General features: G+C 50.5%; 1 protein-coding gene across 1 annotated transcript in view; it reads right to left on the bottom strand.

Moving 5' to 3' along the window:
* Window positions 1–17894, bottom strand: part of ECE1 (endothelin converting enzyme 1) — an 86749-nt gene that overhangs the window by 7306 nt on the left and 61549 nt on the right. Inside the window, exons 6-14 of the mRNA XM_015598811.2 lie at window positions 16664–16810; window positions 15521–15586; window positions 14275–14466; window positions 8851–8993; window positions 7717–7843; window positions 5679–5789; window positions 4348–4446; window positions 3813–3890; window positions 2253–2356 (exon numbers count right to left, since the gene is read on the bottom strand). Coding sequence (XP_015454297.2) covers window positions 2253–2356; window positions 3813–3890; window positions 4348–4446; window positions 5679–5789; window positions 7717–7843; window positions 8851–8993; window positions 14275–14466; window positions 15521–15586; window positions 16664–16810 — 1067 coding nt within the window. The remainder of the gene's footprint in view (window positions 1–2252; window positions 2357–3812; window positions 3891–4347; window positions 4447–5678; window positions 5790–7716; window positions 7844–8850; window positions 8994–14274; window positions 14467–15520; window positions 15587–16663; window positions 16811–17894) is intronic.

Here is a 17894-nt window from a genome sequence, read left to right as displayed (position 1 = left end):
TCATAACAACATTAAGATATTATTTACCTTTGTCAGTGTGTTGGCATTTACACTGATGGTGTAAAAACAACAGAAAGTAGAATGTTGTAGCCTTAGCAGAGTCAAGGCACCAATTATTTTCTTCATCAGAAAAAAAAAGCACTTTTTTCACTTTAGAACATTCTTGATGATGTAGCATAATTATCAACTTCATTAAAGCTAGGTCCTCGAGCACAAGACCTTAAATCCTCCATGTGACCACGCAGGAAGTACATGTAAATGCTTCTGGTTTTTTCCCAGAACACCATTTGTATTTGAGAGGACAAGTGTGACAAACTGGCATTTCAGACTTGGGATGTGGTAGACATTTGCTTTTAAAAACAAATAAAGTGAGCCCATCGCCTCAAGGAAAACAACTGACACTATTTGTCGCCAATGATAAAAATTCAAGGTTTCAAAAAAAAAGACGTTTCAAGCAAAAACTAAAATTCTGAAAAACTTGCCACCACAAATTTGTCAGCTTCTCAATACTTAAAGACTTCTTAGGAGGTTGGCAGTGATATTAACGCATGAGGATTTTTTTTGGATATTGTATCAAGAATCACTATTTGGAAGATATATAAAACTCAGTCGACTATTACTTTCCAAATGACCAATGCCTGATGTTACAAAATCATGCTTTGGGTAAAAGATTTGTGCAAAGTACAAGGCAAACTGATGGATTTTAGTGCAACCAAGTATGAGAAATTCAAAGATACGGTTTCGGATTCCACAGTGCAATTAGCCTTTAAGAAACTTGTTGAGTTTTGGTGTAATATCAATGAAGAATGTGTACTAATGTCAGAAAAGACTAATAAAATGTTCCCTCTCCCTTTCCAACTATAGATCTGTGTGAGGCTAGATTTTCTTTATGTATTTTAAAACAATACACTGCAATAGACTGCATGCAGAAGCAGATACAGGAATCCATCTGTCTCTTATTAAGCCACACATTAAAGAAATTTGCAAAAAGTAAAAACAATACCTCTTTTCTTATCAAACACGTAAAATAGGTTTTCCATAAAATTTGCATAAAAATTGATGTAACTTCCATAAACAAAAAAGCTCTTTGGGATCAATAATTTTTTAAGAGCACAGAAGGGACTCTGCTGGTATATAGTAATGAGACATTTGGCCCCTTGGTATGGAGTGGAAGGGCCAGTGAGGAGTGGAGTGAGACAGAAAGGATATTTTCTCTAAAAGCCTCGATGGTCACTCTGTTTCTAGGTGAGCCCCACAGAGATGTGTTAGGTGCCTGAAGCCATGGAAAGCTATTGTGAAATTGACAACATCATATTTATATTCAAATAATCATGGATACATTCATGAGTAGGAGACAAAATTTCAATGAAAAATCTCAAGCTAAATGAAAACATTTCAAATAAATTTGGCACCTATGGCAGTACCTGTGCCATATTCTGGAGATTAAAGACCGCCTTCTGCATTTAGAGGGAGGGGTACTCTGAACAAGGGAAAACAGAGGAAACAGAGATGGTCAAACCCCCGTTGTCCACAAGGGGGCGCCAGAGGCAAAGAGAAGTTGCTTTCACCTTTTGGTAAGATTCCTCCAAATGTTTTAGGCATGGAGGGAGCTGAGTCTGAAAACTAGTACTAGGCTGACTATATCAGAGTTTTCTGAGAAGACTGTTAAGAAAACAACAGATACCAGGTGTCACTCCAGATTATTTTGATTTAAGAAGGTCTGGGTTACAAGCCAGGAAGCTGTATCTTTTAAAAAAAATTCCCTGGAGGGTTCTGATGTGCAGTGAGGTTTGGGAAACACAGCTGCTGTGGGCCTATCCAGAATCTTTCCCCGGGGCCTCTGTGGGGGAACTGCCCGTGAGACTCCACCACTTCTGTCAGTGGGGAATTAGTGGAAACTAGCTGAGGGTCTCCTCTGTGTGACACTCTCCAGAAGTTCTCACACCTGATTGTCACACCAGCTCTGACGGCTAACGTGGCAGAGCTGGGATGTGATGCCCGGTCTTCTCAACTCCAGAGGCTAGGCCACTCTGCTAACAGCCTGGCGCTGGAGGCACTGCCGTGGCCGATCCTAGCTCCCGGCTGGGCAACGCTTCCTTCATCCTTGGTTTCTTTAACTGAAAAGTGGGATGGTAACAGTACCCACTCTTCGGAGGGCCCTTATGACACTTATATCGAGCACATGGTACGAGCGTCACAGAGGCGAGCTCAGCCCAGAGCACCCGTGCTCCCTGGGGAGGCCAGGCACTCACTGGTCTCTGTTGGGAGCTTTCCTGAGCTGGTCCGCGGTGACCCTCCAGGAGAAGTTGAAAAACCGCATGGCATTCTCGAAGTAGAGGTCCGGAACTGCAGTGTACTGGCCAAGAGAGCAAAGTCACAGGATCAGAGGACACCAGGGCTGGGCGCACCTCAGATCTGCGAATGCAAATTGTCTCTTCTAAAACTGAGGAAACCGGAGCCCCACGAGGTTAAGGGGTTGGCCTGAAGGTGACAGGCTAGGAGGGTGGACTCGGGGCTGCAGGCTTGGGCTCTTCTCTCAGCCGTCACCCTGCTGGGGCCTGGCAGCCGCCCCCCCTCAAGGACATACTAAGAGCTTCCCCCAGGACTGCCCAACGCCCAGCAGTGTCACAGGCGATGCCCCCGCAGCAGCTCCTGGGCCTTTGGCAGGAAATACCTCCAGCGCTGTCCAAGAGAACTTTCTGTGATGATGGACATGTTCTATGCCCATGTTGTCCAAAATATAGATATTGGCCACATGGGGCCATCTGTGGCGAATAGCAACCATACTGGACAGCAACGATCTCAGAAATCAAGCTGGGATCTATCTCCGAAATGTCAGGGGACGGGCATCATCACACACCTTCCTCACCCCTCAGCCCAGCCTTTCAGATCTTTTCAGGTGTGAGGTTCTCCCTAGATTCTCTCTAGAGCTTTCTGGCTTTACGACAAGGCTCTGGTTAAATGCTGGGCCCTTGGGGGCGGGACTCTGATCCTGCGGGCTCTGCCTGGGCGGTTTCCAGAAACCGCTGGTCTATTATGCCATTCTGGAGCGTCTTAAATGATGCTCAAGGAAAAAGGCTGCAGAATGAGTCTCGTATTCTCAGAAGTAATTTTAATATTCTGAGGTTTTAAATATAACCATGATGAGATGTTATTACAATTGTAAAAATGCCTGAATTTACAAGTTTCAATCACACAAAGATATAAAACTTTATCTTTCAGGGCAGAAGCACAATCCACTTAAAGGAGTGATTTGCCAGAAGTTCTAAACACGAGGGGTACATTAACCACCCTTGCTACCCGAATTAAGCTTTTACGCACAGTTAGGGTTTGTGCTTCCTCTTCCCCATTTGCATTTCAAAGGCCGAATCAGGGGTCCAGGTTTCTCTGGGAAGGTGGGGAGGACCCCAGGCTGGGAAGGAGGAGGTGGTATGCGCTGTACCCCACTCCTTTACATTTTAGGGGCACCAATGAGCTGTGCACCTTCTAGAATGTCCCCCGCCCCCACACTATTTCCCACGCATTAAATGGAGCAGACCGCTTCCAGCAGGGCACGTGGCACTACTCTGGTACTGACTGCCAGTGTATCCCAGGGAGGCGGGACCTACAGCTGGCCCAGGGGAGGAAGGAGCAGGGAGAGAGTGGCTTCCTTGTGCCTGATTCGTCCCCAAACCCCACGCCTCAGCATCTCAAGATGTCTTGAGAGTCATCATGCCTCCGGCGTCCCATCTGGACCCAAACTGCCTCTGCCCTTTCCCGAGTGGGGACAGGGGCATTTGGGAATGCAAAGGGACAGGGTGAGAGCCACTCACGTCATTGAACACTTTGTCCAGCTCCTTGGGGTCCATGATGAAGTTGGGGTAGCCTATCATGTTGTAGATTGCATCCGCCTGGACAGGAGAGACACAGAACGGTGAGTGCCCAGCAGCGCTCTGTGGGAACCAGGGCAAGGCTCCTCCCACCTCAGGCCTTTCACATCTCTTTCCGGAAAGATCCCTCTCTTGCCTAACTTCTACTTATCCTTTGGGTCTTGCTTAAATGTCCCTTCCCAAGGGAAGCCTCCACTGCGACGACCCCACCAGACCACATCGGACCCTTCACTCTCCCTGAGACACGTCACACCCCCTGCACGCCTGCCGCCCCTGCACATTCGGCAGTTTGTTTTCATACTGTCATCAATGCACTCATGTGTTCAAGGCTGTCCCTCCACCCTGCTGGACTGTCCACCCCCTGAAGGCAGGACAGAATCTGGTCATAGTCTCTCCATCATCCACCCTCCTCTACTGGTGGCTGTGGCCTCTGTGCAGGAAGCCTCAGCCAGCCCTGTAAGCACCAGGCGGGCCTCACCTTTTCTTTGGCTGATTTCCGAGTGTCTTCATCCATCCACTTCAGGGTGCTCAGGCTTTCCTCAAACGCCTTCTTGATCTCCAGGATTATCTCACTGGCCTGGGGAGACAGAAGCTGAATCAGTAAGGCCTGGACACTGGACGGGTCCCCATGTAGGAGGATGACACCCAGACAGAGACTAAACTCAGCTCTTGGCTCAAAGCCTCAGGCTCCTAGGTGCTAGGCTAAGAAGGGGCGCCTCAGCCATGTTCCCCAACATTGTTCTTCAGAATACTAACGCCCTGCAAGAGAAGACTGGACTTCCATAACCAGGGCTCCATGGTCAAATACCCTTGGGGCAAGCTTTGAGAATGCTGGGAAAGTCTCTTCACTGCAGGACTTTTCAGAGCCTTTACGGTATCACATGCACTGCGATTCCTTTCAGAGAGGACTAGAAGACATAGCCATCCTCAGACTTACTGGACCACAGAATTCCTTTTTGATGGAATGGGCGTTAAAATCTAGAGAACTCAAGTTCCAAAGAGCAGTTTCAGAAGTGCTTTGTGCAGGCTTGAGAGGAACAAGCAGCCCTGGCAGCTAAAGATGCCGGACCAAGGGAAGGCGGAGTCACGCAGCAGAAAGCACAGAGGGACCGATGGCCCACCGAACTCTACGTGGACTCTGCACCAGCCACCCACGGGCAAGGCTCACGTAACGGATTCTAGTCTCTGCTAACTTCTGACTGCAGATAACATCTATGTATTTAATTTTAGCAATAAAAATTGTAACAACGTAATAGCTACCTTTTATCGAACTTTTATTTTGTGCCAGGTGCTCTTTATGTGTAGTCTCTCATTTTAAAAAATCTCCCCCTGGTGGATGCACATGCCCACCCCCATGTGACAGGTGAGGTGAGAATATTGTCCCAAGTCACCCAACCAGGAAGCGGTAAATCCAAGATCTGACCTGAGGCCAGGCTGTCTTCACATCATGCTTAGCCAGGACATTCCTCTGCCCGTCTAGAACAAATCTGTCACCCAGTGTAAGAAAAATGTTACCCTCTAGGCCAGAGCTGCTGTGTCAACATTATCTAGCTGGGTTCTTCATACCCTTGGAGGTAGACACGGCTGGAATAACCCTGCAGGGCTACGGCAAGGGTTAAATGAGATAATACAGGTAAGAGGCCTGACTCACATTATTTAAGGCTTCAGAAAACGGGACCTTGGAGTTAAGGCTGGCGCCCTGGGCCGGAGCAGGGAAGGTCCAGAGCAGACCAGAGCGTGGGCCGTCAAGTTCACAAGGGACCATTGCTGGTGTGATGCTACAGCCTGTGTCCAAGACGGGGCACTTACTATGTTCTTGCTGTCTTCGGCGAAGGTCTCTTTGACAAACATGGGGCCCAGGGCGAAGCCCAAGTTGTTTTCTGTGTCACTCACGCAAAACTTCCAGCGAGGAAGACAGGTCTGGGAACACAAGTGCGAAGGGTTATTTGGCCCTGTCCTCCTTCTGCCCAACCCCTGTCCATCTGGTGCCCGTATTTCCTTCCAGAACTTCAGGGAGACCTTTCTTAACCCAGCAGAAATTCTTTTAGGCACTGGGCCGAGAGGCCCCACGACATCCCTCATCACCACCATGTACTATTTTCCGAATGCAGGCTCCACACGTGGTATCCCATCAACCCATCAAAGTGAGCCTTGGAGGCAGGGATGGTGGGCCCTTGACAGATGAGGAAACAAACTCAGCACAGAGAAGTCACGTATCCAGTTCTGGGTCCCACAGTAACCAGAACTCTGCTGTGTCCAACCCTACACCCTACTCTCCTACCCCTACCTTGTCCTGCCTCCTGGTGGAGGCTAAAAATCCTGGTGACAAAGGACCTTGGGAAGTTACCTCGTCTAACCCTGAGCAGCAGGAAACCTTTCAAGAAAGCCAGGATCCCAGCCCCATTTAAAGCCTCCTAGAAAAAAAACAGCCGCTGTAGGACCAGACACATTTATTTGTTCTTGGTGTCACCTGTGAGCTCAATAGCCACAGCACATCTCCAGGTGGGTACCCCAAGGGCTGCAGCCTCATGGAGCATGCATGGCTCAGGGAAGAGCATCCAGGCAACATTCAGCCTCACCCACTCCCTGAGCGGCAGCCCTCTGAACCCTGAACAACAGGTGGTAAAAATCATCCGGGCTCGGGCAGCCCACTTCATAACAGCCCTCAACTGAAAATAACCCAAATGCCCATCAATAGGCAGATGAATAAACAGAATGTGGTATTTTTATACAACAGCACACTTCTTGGCAACAAAAAGGAATGAACTACGAATATACACACCACGGATGGATTTCACAGGCTTATGCTGAGCAAAAGAAGCCAGACGAAAAAGGGTGCCTAGCATATGATTCCATCTACACCCACCTACACCCACCTGGAGGTACAGGGTGGGGGGCTGACGGGAGAGGGGCACAGGGGAACCTTCTGCTCAGAGGACGCTGGTGAGGGAAATGCCCTCTGATTGGTGTGGTGGTTGCACGTGTGATTTCATTCGTTAAAACTCACTGCACTGTGTACTTCATGCATGCATTTTATTGTATGTAAATTACGCCTTAGTTAAAAAACTTCTTCCAGGCAAAAAAGCAAGTTCTTTTAAGCTTTCCCACCCAGGTGTCTGCTTGGACGTCTTCCCTGTCTTCCCCCTGCTCCCCGTAATCTTGCCTCCCTTCCCCAGAGGTACAGCCTCCAGCTGAACACAAGCTGCACCTGGTCCAGCCAGGCTGACCACACAGGAGGTCAGGACCAGGGAGTTCCCTGGGAGAGGGAAGGGGTGGGCCCTGGAGCCCTAGGACCTCTGAAAGAATGTGGGGGACTTTAAAGGTGGGTGGAGACATGTGTTCTGGGGCCAGGAAGGATAATAACATCAGCGAACGCTTGCATCATACTTACCGTGAGCCAGGTGCTGCTCCAAGTGCTTTATGTTTATGGGAGAAAAGTACTATAATTGGGGGTCCCTTGTGTAAAAGGGACCTGATGATGGCACCTACCCCACAGGGGATGTGAAGCTCACATGAGTTAGGTAAGGAAAGCGTTTATCATTATCATCGAGGAGTTGAGAGAGAACACAGACTACTTTTTGCTGTAAATTAGCTAAGTGCCAAGACTGCTCTTTACTCTTTAACATTTGGTATAATCGCTTCCTTCTGGAAGCTTCTGTCCATCCCAGGCTGGCTTATGTCCCCTCCTGTGTGCTCAGGGAAATCTGGGTGGACCCCTTCAGGGGCCCTCTCCGTTCTCTGCCTATCATCTAACTCCCTCACGAGTTCCATGGCCCTGGTCATACCAGCCTCCAACTCAAGGCCTGGCACATAGTAGGTGCTCAACACGTGCCACAAACAGGCTCACCTTCTTGGTCCCATACATGACTTCCATAAACTTCTCATCGGCGTCTTGAAAGCGCTGATCGAGGAAGGTGCTTGTCTTTCGCACCAGGTTACAATACCTGAGGTTGGTCATAGGACACCAGACAGTGCTCAGAAATGGCTCCCGGCAGACGTGTCACAGCACTTCCCCCGCTGATCTCTAGGGGCGCTCACACCAAGCCTTCCCATCCCAGTGGGGCTGGTTACTGCTCTTGAAGCACTTGGGAGGGCAGCTCTTCCAGGGCAGAGCCTGGGTCTTCTTTTGAAAACCCCTCTGTGCCTAGTGCAATGACTGTACACCACAAGTGCTCAATAAATGCTTATTGCTAGCCTCAAACTGGAACCAATCTAAATGTCTGACAACAGGAGAAGGGGTAAGTAAATAATCATATTTATGCTCAATGGAATACTACGCAGTCAAGAAAAATGAGGTCTGCAGAGGGTTTGGGGTGACATGGGGAAAACTGCTTATAATAAAGGTCAGGGGAAAAGCAGCCTATACATGTAGTCACAATCATGGGGGGAAAAGGAACCATGTATTAGAAAATCCATCTCTCTCTCTCCCTCTCCCTCACATACATGCTTTCTCTCACCCCAAATGCACACTCACAAACACACGGGCCCATCCCATAAGATCGACAGTGGTGTTCTGAGTAATTATAATTATTTTCCTATTTTTTTCTGCAGTTTTCAAAAATGTCTACAATCTTAAAAATTAAAAAAAAATCAAAAATAAAAATATTAGCTAACATTTACCAAGTCCCATTCCATGTTAAAACACTTCCCACGGATTATTCCACTCAGTTCTCACAACCAATAACCCTACACGGTAGGTGCAGTTTATGTCCCCATTTTATGGATGCCGAAAATGAACCTAAGAACGGTGAGAAACGTGCTCAAGGCTACAAAGCTGGTAGGTGGAGGAGCTGGGATGTCCACCTGCGCTTGTAACCAGGGCACCCAGCTGCTTCTCATAAAAGCCAGACCCAGGGTCCACTTTTCTGAATTAGGTTGTCATCCGCTGTCCCCACCCATCCTGCCTGAGAAGAAGGCAGCAGTGTGTGGCCCCAAAGGCTGCCTGTGAAAGGCCTGTCCCTGGCCGCTAGGTATCCCTTACCATTTGTCAGTGCTGTTGATGAGGGTGGAGACCTGCCCGAGGTACTCCTTGTCATAGACAACAATAGGCTCCGATTCGTTGATCTCCACGGGGTAGAAGATGGTGTTGAGGAAGGGCAGCCAGTTGATGGCGGGGGCCAAGGTCTGGAAAGGAAGAGGACAGTGTGACTCTGGCTGGGCCATTTCTCCTCAGAAGCCACATCTCCAGGGCGTTCGTCTGAAGAAGTGGTCATTGTGCCTTCTACCCTTGGGCAAAGCAAAGGACTGGGACCTGTCCAACAGTGCACCGGGCAGATGTCAAACAGAGGCCAGCTGACTTTTGTCAGAGATGCTGTAGATAAAATTCTCAGGAGCTAGGGTAGAGTAGAGGAGACACAGTGGCAGCAGCGAGCAGCTGTGGTTGGTCAGGCCCCTCCCCTGCCAGGTGTCATTGCAGAAGTTGCATATGTCTCCTTCCAGTTGGTCCTTGTGGCAGTCCCAGGTGGTGAATTATTATCCCCATTTCATTGATGGAGAAACTGAGCCTCAGACGGGCCTGTGATGGGCAAGCGCGTAGAATCTGCAGCCAGACTCCCCAGGTTCACACTCTAGCTCTTCTACTCACGAGCTGTGTGACCATAAGTAAGATGATGAACCCCTTGGTGCCTGAGGATCTCATCTGAAAAATGGAGATCACCGTAATAACAGAGCCCTGCCTCATAGGGTTTAGTATTAAATGAGTTAATACTGTCCCACTCGACAGGCGCTTCCATAGCATCAATTAGCCTCTATCTGACCGGCTTACTGTATAGCTGCTAAATTCAAGAGTGACAGCAGTGTAACGTGTCAGCTGCTTTGGTCCATGGGTGTTTTTTTTCCTCAGGCCTGGCATCTGGCAAAGCAAGTGTAGAACGAGAGACAACCTTCAGCAAGAAAGGGAAAGCCCTCTCAGCTCAGCTGAGGCACCCACAGGAAGCTCATCAGCTCTATTTTAAGACAATATAAAATGAGCACCTGCCCCCTCCCCCAACAGAGGCACACCCAGCTTGACTTAACGCTCTACTTCCAGCAGGCTGCACTTGCTCTTGGCCCACCTCACCGGCAGCCCCGCTGCTCCAAGCTCCCGTCTGTCTGCAGGGCCTCAGTGTCCACAGCCAGCATTTCTACTTCCCACCGGGCAGTCTCCAATTATTGTTTTATGAGTGTTTTCATTAGACAGTTACACAACTTTTTAAAAAATTGTGATAAAACATGCATATAAAACTGACCTTCTTAACCCTTTTTAAGTGTATGGTTCAGTGGTATGAAGTACATTCATGTTGTTATGGGACCAACACCGCCATCTTTGCACAGACTTCATCTTGCAAAAGTGAAACTCCATACCTATTAAACCATAACCCCCCCAGAACCCTCCCCCAGCCCTAGACAAGCCCCATCATACGTTCTGCCTCTATGAATTTGACTATGCTAGCTTCCTCATAGAAGTGGGGCCATACAACATTTGCTCTTTTGTGACTGGCTTATTTTATTTAGTGTCATGTCCTCAAACAAAGTTGCACATTTGAACAGTCTGTTCTAGTCCTATTTTTCCAATATGTCTTGTTATTTTTAGTTACTTTCTGTAATTTATAGAATGCAAGGTTTTTCAGGACTACACGTGCCATGTTAGAACAAAAAATACCTATACATGTCGATCATTTAGCAGGGTATCCGGCACTTAGCAAACACTCAATCCATATGAGCTATTGTCATCATTGCTCAAGGTCTCCCAAAAGTGGGCCTGGGCTTGTCCAATTCCAAATTCTGTTCTCTGTTCCCTTTAAAAAGGGCAAAAATGCAAGACAAATGAGGGAAGTGAGAGATGCATTATAAATGATGATCTTCATATGGTAAGATCGATCCATAATACAAAATCAGTCTATACATCAGCGGAATCTATAACCAGTTGGTAAATACCTACGATGTCCTCAGTGAGAGAGGCAGCCATAAAAACCCTTCACTTAGCAGACACTGAATTTGCAGATGAGTTAAAGTGGCTTTTCTGACGTCACACAGTTAACTAGTGACTGTGCAGGCCTGTGCTTTTAAAGGGCAGCTCAGCTGCTGAGGAACAAGGACCTCAATTCAAAGGACAGAGGAGGGCAGCTCCCAGAGGCAAGTGGGGGCTCTCAGTCAGGGGCGGGGGCTAGTCTGTAGTTCTGCCATGACCTATTGCAGACCACCCACAGAGTCTGGGAGAGCTGTGCCCAGCGGGCTCCAGCACAAGCCTGCCTGCCTGCCTGGCAGTGTGGTGAGCTGCAAAAGCCCTGTACTAGACTGAGAAAATTTGTCTTTCTCTAAAATGGGGACAACAATTCCTGCCTCCCACTCCAGGGTTGGCTGCTCTGTGCCTCTAGGGACAGCTTGTTCAACAAACTGAGTTTCCCTTCTCCCCAGCTCCTTCCTTCTGCTCTCTCTTCTTGGCAGAAGCCCCTTGGGCAGGTAACCTCTGGGGCTTCTCCTTCATATTTCTGTGGTTGCAGGACTTGGAGCTGTCTAGGTGAGATGGTCAAATAGGGCTCAACGCTTAGACTACCTGCCTGCATGACCTGCTGGTAAAGACCTCTGGGAAATTGACCAAGTTTACAAAACACCATTGTTTATACAACTAACGGAGCTTCAGGAACTGCAGGGAACTGGATCTCTGACCAGGAGATAAATCTCTATATATTTAACACAAGCCTGTTCCTTTAGGGACAGCAGGTGTTCTGTGCAGGTAAAGTCCCACCTCTCTGAGACAGGGTGTGTGCTGAATACCAGGATTTTCACATGTTCGATCTCTATTCTTCTAGTGAATGCCTAACTTAAACACGTGTGCCTAGGTCTGTCTCCAAGGAGATGGCTGTTTTAACTGACTAGGACATTCCACGTGTGACTCATACCCTTTGGGGCACACTGATGAGCTCTATTTTCCACAAGCACAGCCAAAGAGAACTGCTGGTCACCAACCAACCAGCTTAAGTAGGCTTGCAAAGTGGGAGAGAAAAGAAAAATGTTATTGGGCTTTATCTCAGCTGGAGAATTCAGAGCAGGGGATGGGGCTCATTCCCAAACACCTTTCGGTGTGGGAGGTCCTAGAAATGAATGGGAGGGTCCTCAGGCCCCCAGAGAAGCGACAGAAGGATGTGTGATTCACGGCTCTGAATTCAGGCTCTGCTGGGGGCTAGCCTGAAACCACTCTGCCCTCTGGCTGGGCTAGCCTAGAACCACACTGTGAAGGCTGGAGTGCCTTTCCCTGAGTCACCTAGAGTGTGAAAAGAAAATCAAATTTCTAGATACCAGGGAACAACGAGACATCCTCCATCCAAGGGTGGAATGAATCGAATTGGCTTAGTGCTGGAGACAGGGGCGAGGATCAGCAATAACAAAGGAATGCTAATAATGATTACTAAAATATATTTAAACCACGCATGTCAGTTTACAGTATGAAATCTCGCCTTTGTCTCATCTCATCCTCTTGCAACCCCATGAGCAGGCCAGGCAGAGATTCTTACTCAGTAGACAGCATCAGGGGTCCAGGACGTCTTCAAATGTTAGACATTATTATTTTATGTGGCCATATAATAATATATACATATGTCCGTTTCTTCTGGGAATCACTGTAGTTTTCAACCTGTTCTCAAAGGTCTCTGTGGCTTAAAGAACCACTTCTCCTTGTGGGAGCAGGAGGCGACTCTCATTTGTCTCTGTACCTTGGCATATGGCAGGTGTGAACGAACGAGCAAAGCGCATTTTACAAGGAAGGAAACCAAGGCTCAAAAAAGGGGTTGTGTGACTTGCCCAAGGGCACACGGCTCGTGGTGGGATTGAGCCAGGGCCCGCTTCTGTCTCCACGCCCAGGGCTCACACCACTCCAGGCTGCTGTCTCTGCTAAAGTCCCCTCCATCCTGGCAGCTCTGCAGCCGGGTTGGAGGAAAGGGCTCCCATGCCTCGTTTGGAAGAACAGAGCAAAAGCAATGGCGACAGGAAGCCCGGGGGCAGAACCTGAGAGCCACGCTGGGGCTGAGGCGCCCAGGGCTCTGTGCCTTCTCTCCCACGCCTAGGGTAGTCGGTTGGCATCATGGCCACTGTGGGGGCTGAGGGACTGCCAGGCCCCTCTTGAGCTGAGAAGTGGGCAGCTGAAGCAAACCAAATTACGCTGCACAAACAGCATCTCCCTTGACCTCCTGGCCTCAGAGCAAAATAACAGTGCCAGATGGTGCCCGTCACAGGCTGACGTCCTTAACAACCCACCCAGCACCACTCACCCTGATGCCAGCTTCTCTGGGGATCTAAAGGGCAGCTGGCAGCCAGAAGAAGGCCAGGTCCCCTTGCCCTGACCGCCGACCACCTGGGAATCCCCATCGGCCCGGCTGCTGCTCACCCCTTCGTCAGACCCGCTCCCTGACCTCACCCTTCCCAGCTCCTGGTGCCCTGTTTTGTTTCCTCATTGGTGGCCCCCACTTGCCTGGAAGCAAGGCCCCAAGGTGGCCCCACAGACACTTGTTGAAGGGAGGAATGGAAGAGAAAAGGGAAGGGACCTCAGTGTTCTTCCAGAAAGGAGAGGAAATGAGTAACACACGGGCAGGACCTGGCTGGTCAGAGGGTAGCGAAGGGAGGAATCCCGCCCAGACGTCCTCCCCAGCAAGGGAACGAGGTCCAGCCAAGCAATCCTGGGCGATGGCAGGAAACAAGAAGATTGGCTGAGGCCACTCTGCTGATTTCCCTGTGATTCCAGGGGCCGGGGATAAGGCTGGACACTGACACCTCATGAACTGGAAAACTGCAAGCCAACTCATGGCCTGCAAGTCCCAGGCAGCCACCAGGGCAAAGGCTGGGTATGGGGGGAACTTTGGCTTCTCAGATGGGCTACACTCGGTACAGAGAGCGTCACAGTTCCGACCCCAATCCCGTTACACCTCCAGGAGGTCATCGGGAGCGTCAGTGAGCCAAGCCTGAGTCCAATGCTCAGCTCCCCTGCCCCGTAGGAGAGTCAAGGCCTTGAACACGTCCCCTAACCTCCCGGCTTGGAAGAAAGTGATGACAGAACCTGCCCTTCGCAATTACCGTTTGCTGTACACCAGGCTCAATGAACTTGGTGCTCAAGAGACAGGAAATGCCCCTTCGTTGATGTGACTTTTTACTATCGTGACCACGGAGTCTCCGCAGGCAAATGCTGTTACAGAAAACCAGCCTAGCGTAAGGCAAGAGACTAGTTCTGGAGTCACTGGACGTGGTGGCCTCCAGCAGGTAAGTCTACCTCTGAGCCTCAGTTTTTCCATCTGTGAACTGGGCAGAACGACCTTCCTTGCTTCCTAGGGTTGTTCTGAGGGTCTGAGGAAGCGCGTGTAAAGCCCCGAGCCCAGCACCCCACGTCCCGAAACCCTGTGGCTGTCCCAGCCTCCGCATCAGCTGGAGCTCAATCTACCTGCAGCTCGGCCGCTGTCACTTTGTGGTAGATGAGCTCCTCGTCCCGGCGCTTCTCCTGGGGGATGGTGATGTTGGCCAGAGCTGTCTCAAAGTCCAGGATCTGCTGCATCTGGGGCCGGATGGCATCCTCGTCCCCTCCGCCCAGCAGCTTCCCCAGTTGGATCATGTAGTTCAGGTATCCTGTCAGTACCTGTGGGACCCAGCACCCTCGATCTGTCAGTAGCTGCCACCCACTGCCACTGGACAAGGGCGGCAGGGTGGGGCAGGGCCGGCTGCAGCCCAGCACAGGGAGCGAGGGGTCTGGGTGCTTCGCCCAGAAACCCACTGGAAACCAGCTTTGAGAATGATGTCAGCAGTGCATCCCTTCGCTGGCTCCCCACAGGCCCCCACATGGGTTGCTGTCCTGGCCCACGTTCTCTCCCACATGTTTGTCACATGAGAGCCACCAGCAGGGCCATCTTTCGGTTCCTAGAATTCACTTTTTCTGAACTGCCCTCCTCTGCTATGCCCTCAGATCTGAACTGGGTCCCCACGTACCTTCTCAGTTCACCTGTCACTTATCACGACTTGTCATTGTGCCTGTAATTTGTGCTTAGTTCATTAACGTCTGCCTCCCTGACCAGACTCTAAGCCCCGAGGGGCAGGGACCGTGCCGCCTATTGGCCACTGTCTCCCCAACATCAAGTACTTAGTAGGCGCTTGCTTGATACAAGTGGGTGGAATGATGAATGGGTAGATGATGAACCTCAGGCAAGGTCTCGCTGGGACTTTACGAGCAGCAGCCCGGGGACTGGAAATGCACGGGCTTTTGGAGTTAGTGGATCTGGATGTGAATCTCAGCCTCACCATTTACAGGCTGTGTGAAGTGTCTCTGAGCCTTATTCCCTCCTCTGAAATAGACAAGGTAAAAAAAGAAAAATACTCATGTGACAGAGGAGGCGAATGAAGTTCAGAGAAGGTCAGTATCTGCTGGGTCACTGGAGGGCTAGAGGTGACACGTATAAAAAAGGTCCAGCACCCACAAATGGCAGTGGCCGTTACTGCTGCAGTGGTCTAGAATGGGGACAAATGACAGCCCTCCCCTGCCAGGGCCTGCATGTCACCTATCAGTAAGTGACACCTCTGTGTTCCTCCAGCTTCAAAGACCTGCACAGATGAGAACACTGAGGGGACACGGAGAGAGACAAACCATGGACGGCAGTGGGCTGGGGTGGGAGCCACTCTCTCTGAAGGGACCTACTCACCTTCTCATTTTCGGTTTTGTTCAGGTAATAGTCCCGTGAGGGTAAACCCAGGCCAGACTGGTCCACCTGGAGAGAAAGGTGGGGGTGAGCAGGAACCTCCCGCTGTACACACACACTGCATGGCCGCCACCCGCCCTGGGGACGGCTGGCAGATGACCACAGAGGACCAGTTTGGGTCTCAGCAGGAGCACCCGCCGGTAGCTGAGACGTGGCATGGGCCCACCTGGGGAGGGGACAGGCCCATGTGGAGCTAAATTTCTGCCCACGCGCGTGGTCAGCACAGGGACTCTGGGCCCTTCAGAAGGGCCACAAGGGCCACCCTCCTCTTTAAACACCTCCTCAGCCCCGCAGAGCCCCTCTACTTCATGAAACGCTTCCTAAGATGGTGCACTGGTTAAGAGCCACTCACGGGATGGGTATAACCTTGGTCAAGTTACTAAACCTTTCTGATCCCCAGGTTCTTCATCTGGAAAACAAGGGAAGTAGGACGTGACGCTCAGAGCTGGGAAGACGACTCGAGGAGAGATGCTGGTAAAGGCGGGGAGAGCAGGGTGGGTGGAGAGGGTCGGTTCTCACAGCTACTATCAGCCTGATGGCCATACCGTGACAGACCAAGAGTAGGCGTTGTTACAGTTCATTTGATTGATAAGGAAATTGCAGATCAGAGAGGTTGAGGCATTTGACCAAGGTCACACAATGAGTAGTGGCAGAGATGGGTGGGAACTTGGCCTTCATGACACCCAGCCTAGGTTCCCTGGACGTGCTGATGCTCAGTCTGGGGCAGGCTCTGGGAGGAAGAGATGGACTCGAAGCCATTCTAAACAGAGTCACAAAGGCTAGAGGCTGAAGAGGGCAGACCAGGAGGTGGCTGCAGGTGTGCCCAGGGGTTGACATCACTCCTGGAGCCCACATGGACCAATCAGAACCCCAAAGATTCATATGTGCTGCAGTGACCCGCCTTTTCAAAACTTCTTGCTTGCCCGTAAAGCTCTCATGGTTGGGAGAACACCAGCTATAACCCAGACTCAGAAACCAGCAGCCCGCCGCCTAGGGCAAGTCTCCCCGAAACCCAGCACTGGCTAGACTCCAGACAGGCCATGTGGTCATGCCCCTTCCTCTTTCCGGGGCTCCAGGCCGGCTCACCTGGATCACGTTGCTGTTGGAGTTCTTGGAGTCTGCACTGACGTAGACAGAGAAGAAGGGTGAGGTGCGGTAGTGGGAGGTGACCACCTGCAGGATGTCCTGGAAATTGTCTTTGTCCCAGGGCCCTGTGATGTTCCAGCCCCCGAGCTGTGGTGCATAGAAGAAACAGGGAGGTGACGAGGTGACGAGGTGACAGGGAGACCTGGGTGTGAATTCTGCTTCTGCGGTGGACTTGCTGTGTGACCTTGGAGCAGTCATCTGACCTCTCTGAGCCTCAAGAGCAAATGAAAGGGATGGTCTGCATGAAGGGTTTCTGACCAGTGAGCCAGAGATCCTGGGTGGAGCAAAGACACATTGAGACAAGTGAGCCACGAATCCATCCAGCGGCTGCTCCCCAGGTGGCTGGGGACGAGGATGCGAAGGAGACTTTTCGGGTACACTGTTCACTTTTTGAATGCCAAATTACATGAATCTAATTAATACTACAGCATAAATTAAATTGTCCGTATGAAAAAAAAAAGGTTCCATTTTTAAAAAAAAGATTGATGAGCTATGGTCTATTCTAGTTTCTCTCCGAGTTGGGATTTTTAAAAACCTCCTTGGTCTTCCCTGGTTAGGCATATGCTGGCAGGTGGTGAGGCCTGTGCCAGAGGGGAGAGACAGTCCCCGGTGCCCATAGCTACCCGCCCTGCCGCAATGCCTTCCCTGACCTGAGCTAGGAGGTGGAGCCTCGAAGAAGCATGGGGCAGCCGGAAAACACCCAAGGCCACTCTTCCGTGTGTGCCAGGCAGCCTGGCCAGCCTTGGGTGGCCCTCCTCAGTCTACCCAAGGCCGACTGGAAGGTGCCCGGGGAGAAAGACTAGTTCTGCTCAGGAGGACAGGGAGGGCTCTGCTTCTGGTCCAAGACTTCCTGTTGGTCCTTCTGGAACACACCCCCTCCTCACATACAAACACGGCCTCTGAGAAAAAGGAAGCAGCAACACAGAGAAACGTTTTCCCTATAAAAACGGCCCCTGTCCCATACAGATGCAAAGACACACCTATGTGTGACAGACATCCACAACAGATGCTGACACACATCCCCACACAAATGCATACACAAACATTCCCACCCAGAGATGAGCATGAGTACACGTAAACACACACACACACACACACACACACACACACACACACACACACACACACACTCCGGCACATATGTCAGCAGACAGGCTCCACTGTCCCGCTG

This window comes from Pteropus alecto, unplaced genomic scaffold, assembly GCF_000325575.1.
Source record: "Pteropus alecto unplaced genomic scaffold, ASM32557v1 scaffold39, whole genome shotgun sequence".
Classification (NCBI taxonomy): Eukaryota; Metazoa; Chordata; class Mammalia; order Chiroptera; family Pteropodidae; genus Pteropus; species Pteropus alecto.
This window is presented reverse-complemented; position numbering and strand designations above follow the sequence as displayed.